Source organism: Mercurialis annua, linkage group LG8 (assembly GCF_937616625.2).
Source record: "Mercurialis annua linkage group LG8, ddMerAnnu1.2, whole genome shotgun sequence".
Taxonomy (NCBI): domain Eukaryota; kingdom Viridiplantae; phylum Streptophyta; class Magnoliopsida; order Malpighiales; family Euphorbiaceae; genus Mercurialis; species Mercurialis annua.
In genome coordinates this window covers 5558853-5567638 of record NC_065577.1, presented here as the reverse complement: position 1 = coordinate 5567638, position 8786 = coordinate 5558853, and the positions used below count along the sequence as shown (strand labels likewise).

At 35.7% G+C, this 8786-nt stretch overlaps 1 protein-coding gene across 4 annotated transcripts; it reads right to left on the bottom strand.

Moving 5' to 3' along the window:
* Window positions 1-4319: 4319 nt before the first annotated feature.
* Window positions 4320-8512, bottom strand: LOC126660899 (uncharacterized). 4 transcript variants are annotated; one of them, XM_050354606.2, is made up of 6 exons: window positions 8421-8512; window positions 6369-7695; window positions 5952-6282; window positions 5858-5881; window positions 5095-5188; window positions 4320-4730 (listed from the first exon to the last, which is right to left on the bottom strand). In XM_050354606.2, the coding sequence occupies exons 2-5, from the start codon at window positions 6638-6640 to the stop codon at window positions 5102-5104; spliced, it is 714 nt and encodes a 237-aa protein (XP_050210563.1). In that variant the 5' UTR covers window positions 6641-7695; window positions 8421-8512; the 3' UTR covers window positions 4320-4730; window positions 5095-5101. The 4 variants fall into 4 exon arrangements, with proteins under 4 accessions (XP_050210563.1, XP_050210564.1, XP_050210566.1 ...); XM_050354607.1 differs by having other exon boundaries at window positions 6369-7831; window positions 8421-8507; XM_050354609.2 differs by lacking the exons at window positions 5095-5188; window positions 5858-5881.
* Window positions 8513-8786: the final 274 nt, after the last annotated feature.

Genomic DNA, 8786 nt, shown 5'->3' with positions numbered 1-8786 from the left:
CAGACCCACCGTGGTGGTGGATCTGTCAAAAAATGACGTGGGTCTGTTTGAGAACAGACCCATCATTACCGGTGGGTCTGTTCTCACAGACCCACCACCACGGTGGGTCTGTTTGAGAACAGACCCACCATTAATGGTGGGTCTGTTCTCGCAGACCCACCACGACGGTGGGTCTGTTTGAGAACAGACCCACCGGTGGTGGGTCTGTCATTTTTTGACAGACCCACCACCATGGTGGGTCTGTCATTTTTTGACAGACCCACCACCATGGTGGGTCTGATTTTTTGGTAAAAAAAAATTAGAAAAAATATTTAATTTTTTCAGAAATTATATTGAAAAATTATTCCGGCGGTCGGTTTTTCGTATGCGTCTCGGTGGCGGCCGATTTTTGATTGATTAAAATTAATTAAAATGACGGTGAATTTTTTTAATATTATAATGTTGAGATTATTGAAATGTGAGTTTTAGTAATTAATTTGATTTTATTTGGGTTTGATGTTTTTTGGTTTATTATTTGGTTTGATTAAGTTGGGTTAGTGAATGTGCCATGTCAGCAAATTTTACTGAGTTGTAGGTGACATGGATGATATGTGGACAACAATTTCGGTTCGATTCAAAAATGGCTACAATTGACACATAACATATAAGGTTTGGCTAAATCTGGTGGTTTTTAAAGGTTTGGCTAAATCTGACTCAAAACGCAAAGGTTTGGCATTTTTTGGTGAATAAGCCTAGATTATTTTATATATATATATATATATATAAGTTTTATAAAAAAAATTATTTAACAAAATTGAACTCATAATCTAATAAATTTTTATTTAGCTTTTATACTATTTAACTTAAAACTCATGAGTGCCGATTAAAAATGTATACAAAAAAAAGTGGACATCCTAAATATACCCACTAAAAACATCGACATTCTGTTTATGCCAAAAAAACTGTACATCGCAATATCACCCCTGTATACCTATTGCTTCACATCTAGGTGGAGCCAAAAAAAGGTTTATATACTAACACCTTTTTTATAGCTATTGCTTCAAATCCATTTGAAGCAAACGAAAAATAAAGGTTAAACTTTATACCAAAAATTAAAAAACCCAAATTTTATTATACTACTTACTCATCTTTTGTTTTCCCTTTGTCACTAGAAGTTTCCGTACTCTTGGTGTGGCCGCTTGTGATGTCGTTGACTTGAACGTAACAGACGTGGTCTTGCAGGAAGCCGGGTTAGTTGTCGATCCTTGCTGCGATGATATGGCTGCTCGGGCACCTTCGTTGATTGTGAATCCCACATGCAAAGACATTGGTGGTCTGTTACCTCGTCTAGCTGCAGCAGCTGTTGAAACTGCTCAACTAACATATGTGTTTCCATCAGTGGGTGCAAGCTGCAAAAAGGACACAAAAACAACAACTAATTTCAAAACTGCACAGAAGCAACTAATTACAACCAACTGCAAACTAACAACTGCACATAAGCAACTAATTTCATTTCAAAACTAATAAACAGTCAATTTCATAACAAATATAGCAACTAATTTAAAAACTGATAAAACAACCAACCAAAGCAGACACACCAACTCTGTAAACCAACAAACTAACTACCAAAACTCAACACCTAAAACACACCAAAACAAACACACCAAAACTGCAAACCAACAAACTAACTACCAAAATTGGAAACCAAAAACACATCAAAACAACCAACCAAAGCAGACCAAAACTGCACACCAACATACTAACTACCAAAACAGCCAACCAAAAACTCAAAAACAAACGCGCATTTAAAAACGCTCTCAAATTGAAATAATCACAAACATAAACAATAACAAAACAGGACAAAGAGTAACTTTTGAAAAGAACACGAAAAACTCTTCCACGCTCCCCGCACCAAATGATACAAGTAAAAAATCATGGATCGCTCGTTCGTGTACCTGCACAAGTAACACAATAAGCACAAAGGACTTCAGGCCGTTGAAGCCTGAAATGCGCTCCGATGCTTAAGTCAATAAGGGTTCTTTGGAAGTGAATAAGTGAATAGTGTTTAAAGCTATAGAAAACGAATTACCCTCTTAAGCATCCTAAGAGCACTATTTATACGCATATAAATGATCAGAACTGTGCAGGTTATAGAAAATGAATTACCCTCTCAAGCATCCTAGGAGACCTATTTATATGCATATCAATGGTCAGTTACTGTGCAGTAGATCGTGGCTTATACCCACAGTCTATGGCAGTTACTAGACCACGTTTTCCTATAAACTCGGCTAGTGGAGGAGCCGATCATGAGCTTCGCCTTTTTCCTTTAGTCAAGGGGCAAACCTCTAGTTGATGTTATGGCGATATTGTTAAGGGAATCTCTAGAGACCTTTATTCTTGGCGTTTTGGGAGATCTTAGGGTGATCTTAAACATAAGGCGAAGCCTGAGGTTCGAAACTGATAGGAGTAAAATACTCCTATGTATTCTAGTTGTCTTCTATATGCTTTTACGTTGTTTCACCATGCTTTTCGGTTGTTTTGTATACCTTATTACTTGTATGAGTGTTGCAGGGAAAACAGAGAAAAACGAAGTCTTTTTGGCCTAAAGAAGGAATAATTGATAACCGAGAAAGGAAGCAAAGTCTTGAAGCGGCGAAGCGAATAATTTGATACCCCAGATAAGGGGCTCGATCGAGCCCCCTTGGTTTAATGAAGGGCTAGATCGAGCCCTAGAATTAGAGCTCAAAGGAAGAGCTCTTGGAAAGTGGGCTCGATCGAGCTCTTCCTCTTTAATGAAGAGCTCGATCGAGCCAATGCATAAAAGAAGATGCTAAGATTCAAATTTTCACAAGATAAAATGGAGGCTCGCTTTCAGATTTAGCCAAACACAACTATTGTACTAGGAGATTATATTCCTCTTTTGTCTAGACTATATAAGACATTTTATCTCCATTTTAGGGTTATGATGTATTCACTTTTACATCATCAATTTGGGTAGAGATTGTTCCTTTTGTAAAGAGCAATTCTAGGGCTTTGTGCCATCTTCTTCAAGCTATTATTACTCCATTGTTGAATGCTTTTAAGTTATTATTGAAGATTGATTCTCATTTATTATTGAAGTTTTCTTTACATTGAATGTTTATTATTGGATTTTCTACAAAGGTAATTAGTTCTTGTTCTTTAATGCTTTATTGTTCCTTATTTAGTATTGTTCTTGACTTAGCTATAATTGGCTAAGCCCCCTTGTTTAGGGGTTGGTATGAAGCTTGTTAATGCATGATTAGGTTAGAGTTTAGGCTTGTTGTTGTTCTAATCAATGTTCTTAATGCTTGTTTTAGTTTAGCTACCTAAAACATGATCCTAGGTTGATTAAGGCTTTGAGAGAAGGTTAATTAATTGGATTAGATTGATTAGGATCTTAATTGTTAACACCATGAGAGTAAGTTAGGAATTAGGAAACCTTAGAGTTGATTATTAATCGTCAATTTTCTTGTTAATCTTGTTTAGTGCCAGGAGAGTGGGTTAGGCTTGGTTAGTTGGTTTGTTGCGGTTTTATAGCTTTTTGAGGCTCGAGAGAGTAGGAGTTATGTTTTAGAAACGCTCAGTTCACTTTTATTGCCTTAACCCCGATTCCCTTGATTGCATGACCTAAATGTAGTATCGACCTCCAAACCTCTATCTATTAGTATCTCGTTTAGTTGTTAATCGCTTTAATCGTTATCAATTCCATACTTAGTTTGTTAGTTTCAAGTTTGGTTTATGTTTAATTGTTTATTGATGCTTTAGTTGTTAAACAAATTTTCATCTCGTTTTGCTAAATGAATTAAGATTTTTAAGAAAATCATTCTCACTTAGTCCACTATCCTTGTAGGTTCGATAACCCGGACTTTTAGCCCAATCTATATTACTAGTCGGTAATTTTATCAACAAGTTCTTGGCTAGTGGGGAGCCGATCATGAGGTTCGCCCTTTCCCTTTAGTCAAGAGGCAGACATCTAGTTGATGTTATGGTGATGTTGCTAAGGGAATCTGCAGAGACCTTTATTATTGGCGTTCTGGGAGATCTTGGGGTGATCTTAAACATCCTGAGGTTCGGAATATTTCAGGTTGTTATCATAAAGTAAAACATAAAGTCATTTATTAAGTATGAGTAAATACTCACAAAAAAGTATGGGTAAATTTAAAAAATAAAGATTAAAATCACCTTAAATCTCTAAATGGACAAATATTTATAGACAAACAAAATTAGTTGAATGGACAACTAAAAAACAGAGGGAGTAGAAAATAAAATATAATTGATGAGAGATGATTCTAGAAATTAGAAGATTATAGAATAGAAACTAGAAAAAAAATTATCCTATTGTGTATTTATATACATCCATCATCAATAGAAATAAACAAAAATTTCAAATTTACATTCCTACTTTCAACAATCAGAAATATTTTCCTGCAATTGAATTTCAAGGATAGGAATTTGTTCTATATCTAAATCATATTGCTAAAAAATTCTTCAAATGCATGACAAATTTAATTCAATTAAAACTAGATTAAGCCAAAACAATGGCTAAACGTTAGTGCCGTCATAATCGAATCTATCATCCATCCACCGCTTCCATTCACTACGGTCACTAAAGATCGCCTCCACTTCCATCGCCGTGGATCGCCTCTACCTCTACTCCTAACTCTCTTATACTGCCGACCTAATTGAATCTATTATCCATCCACCGCTTCATGTTCTGCCGCCGCCGCTTACTGTAAAGACCAAACAACTCAAAACTAGATAGAAAAGATTTGCATAATTCTGAGAAATAAATAAAATAATGAAAGAGAGAGAAGATAAAAAAATTACAGATACAAAGTATTTAACTTAAATTAGAAAGTAAAATAATAATTAAAATAGGTTATAAAGAAATTATAAAGTATAAAAAGCGACAGTATTTTGTTTTTGTTTTTGCGAGTGAGGTAAATTTTACAAATATCTTAGTAATTTGAGTTTTTTTCTTAAATTTCTCTATTTTTATATAGATTTAAATAATGAAAATAAAAAAAATTAAATTACTCTTTAGAGTAAATACACAAAGAAGCGCAAGAGAGTTCTTTTTTTAAGTTTTCTTACCAAATCATCAATAGTTCAGAAAGCGATGCAGAATACATTTTTGAGACAACAATACTTGAAACTGAGCAATTTTCTCTCCAAACACATCCATAAGCATAGTTATTAAAGGCGCGCCTGAGGCGCGCCTCAGGCGAGAGGCGACTCAGGCGATGGCCGAGTCGCCTCAACTGCCTAAAGGCGGGCGATGTCACAAAGGCGCGCGCCTCAATCGCCTCAGGCGAGAGGCCAGAGGCCAGAGGCGCGCGCCTTTGTGACCTCTATTACCCAGACACTTCAAGAAAAAAAAAACAGATGAAAAAGAAAATGAAGGAAGAAGAAGAAGAAGTGCGGCGGTGCTATGTCTAGGGTTTGGAAAGTTGGAATAGGTTAGGGAAAGAGAAAAGAGGTTCCTTAAAGTCTTAATGGGCCTCCTTTAGCCAGCCCAAGACCAATATTATACATTTAAAGGCTTTAGTCTATAATAAATGGGTTGTTTTTAACATCAATAATGGTTAAGTTTTCAAATGACTCTTCTTTTTAACAAAAAAGGCCAATTTAGCCTTTTAAATGTAAATTTAAAATATTTTTAAGTCCAGAAAATACAATTTATACTTGAACTTTTTAAAAATATATAGAGTTTATATATATATATATATATATATTTATATTAGTTGGTCGCCTTATTTCCAAAAGGCTTTCGCCTCGCCTCGCGCCTTGCGCCTCAGGCTTTAGGACCCCTCGTCGCCTTGGGTCGCCTAACGCCTTTAATAACTATGTCCATAAGAATTGCATCAATAACATGTGAACCCTATAAAGATAGAAAACATGTTATATATCATAATCAATTAAAAATATATTAATTATGCATAATTGTATACCTGCTTCAGTTTCTCTCTCATATGGGTGCAGGTATGCCTCCAACATTTGATCATCTCATGGTTCACAATATTGTCATCAGGAGATGTATCTTTGTAGCGACATCTATGACCATTAAAACAGTCCTGCAAAGCTTTACATCGAGGATCTTTCAGTTTTTTGGTCCAATTCTGGTTAGACCCTAATCGAGCAACTGCTTTTTTGTAGGCTTGTTCCGCATAACTTCCCATGCCTTGGAAAGTATTACTTATCTCATAAAACCTGCGGCCAAACTCAATAGTTTCTATATGGCCCATAAGAGCTATGTGCTTTGGAAGCCAACTCTGGCAACTCCTGTAAATAACACAATAAATGATAAAAATAAGTATAAACAAATATGATACTTTAGAAATTAAAGTTAAAAATGTTTATAAACATACCGAATATTGTTGGATCTAAGCAGATTAAGAAATTCAGTCATTTGTGGTGGTACAAGGGACGATGCAAAGAGATGCATATTCAAAAAATTCCTGAGAGCTACAAAATCTTTTTTCACTCCTTCTTCAGTTGCAAGTTCAGTTCTGAGTTTATAAAACTTTACTTCACCGCCCACCATAACCAAGTTTCGTATCCCAAAACTGACAGCGACGAGATTCTTTTTAGTGTGCAAAGCACATAAAAACTCGACCATAGAAGAAATAATTTTTTTCATTTCATCTGTTACATAGTACACCACTTTACCTACTACTGATGAACTCGTACAGGGGACAGTTGTATATCCACAAACACAGGACACTGATTTGGCGCGTAACCACTCAGAGAATTTGCAATCATCATAGTTATTAAATGCGAAAGGCGACCCGAGGCGACAAGGGTCAAAAAGCCTGAGGCGCAAAGCGTGGGGCGAGGCGAAAGCCTTTTGGAGAAAAGGCGAATAATTAATTAATATATATATATATATATTATGTAAACCCTATGCATTTAAAAAAAAATTCAAATATAATTCAAAAGTTCAAAAGTACTAATCAAATTATTAAAGTCTAAGTTAAAAGATAACTAATTATCAATGCAATAATCGCTTTGAAGAAGAAAGGACCCGTTGAAGAAGAAAAGAGAGTCTTTGCGTGAAGAAGAAGAATTGGAATATGTATAGTTGTGTTTCTAATTTTGTTAATCTAGTATTATACTTATACTAGGTTAAAAAGGTGGCCCAGCAGCTTTTTTAAATGTGTTTAGGGCTTAATTACACTTAAAAAGCCCATAAAAACAGATTAGCATTTAATTTTTTTTTTAAAAAAAAACACTAAACAGCCCTGAAATCACAGAGGCGAGCGCCTCTGGCCTCTCGCCTCCCAACTGAGGCGACAAAGGCGGTCGCCTTTGCGACATCGCCCGCCTTTGGCCATGTGAGGCGACTCAGCCCTCGCCTGAGTCGCCTCTCGCCTGAGGCGCGCCTCAGGCGCGCCTTTAATAACTATGGCAATCATATTTCTGAAACACAATGATTTTTGCTACTTTGTCTATATTCAGTGCTCTCACTAGATTGGCATGAGGCCAGTTGAAGTGTAGATCGTACAAATTGATGTTGTGATCTTTGGTTATGGACTTTTTATCCAAAATAACGTCTGTTCTTGGATTGTTAGTGAATCCCCGGCCTTTCTTCCTCATTTCATACAAAATCGTAGTGCTATTTTGCTGGTATTTTGATTCTAAGATTTCACCTTCCATATCTGTCCAAACCGTCTTTAAAACACAGTTATCTTTAGACTGCACAAACACAGCAGCATATTTAGAAACCATCGTTTGGCTTTGTTGCTAAAACCTGCTTTGATCAATTATATGAGCTTTTGCTCAATCCTATGAGCCATCGTCACATCTTCAAGCAAATGAAAAGATAAATTGCCTACAAATTTAGAACATAACAATAAAATATTCTGTTTGAACTTTGAATTGAAACTTATAAATCCTCAAAAATACTACAGTACGACTAAGCGAAAACTTTGGATTATATGAGCATAAATTTGGCTAAGGCTACATAAACTCTGATTCTCACATATACAGAAACTGTCCCAAATGCAGAAATTACGTTTCATGGCTCGATTACTCTCTATAGATACCGAACATAAAGTTCAATGTAAAAATGAAAAAACATAAGCAAGAACTGCAGCAATGCACTAATAGCAGGATAATAACAATGATTCTGAAACTGACTATTGCAGCAAGAGCAATAAATTAAGGCAGTAATAAAGAACATGTACATTACATTATCTAAAAGCTTGAATTTTCTCTGCTGAACAGTAAGAAAAATTGTTCCAAAAATCAAGTACTTATAGATAACTACATTATAAATAAATACACAAGATACAAACATCATCAAACAGCATACCACCAAATTTAGAATTTAAAATTGAAACAGCCATTCCAACCAACTTAATGAGCGAATTCAATTGAAGGATCAATCCTATAGATTGAATATCAGGAAAGTAACATACCACAGAAACCAGCAGCGGCGCCGGTGTGCGAGATATTGCCGTCCGCTTTTAATGATCCTTGTTCCTTCCATTGTTATTGATTTTTCCTTCCCCTTCGAGCGGTGGCGAGAGGTTTAGATAGTCTCACTGTTATTATTTCCGGAGAATATCCCAATCTTTTAGTATAATCAATTTTAGCCCAATTCAAAGTTGAAAGCAATTATATTTCTTGATTTTATCATTATTCTTATGTTTATGTACTCTGTGTTACTTTATTGTTTTTCTAATACTAGCAATGTGGGATTTTTTATTTCTCCATTTTATCATTGTTCTTGTATAGGGAGCAGTGGCAGAACCACGGGAGGGTCGGCCGACCCTCCTCGCCGG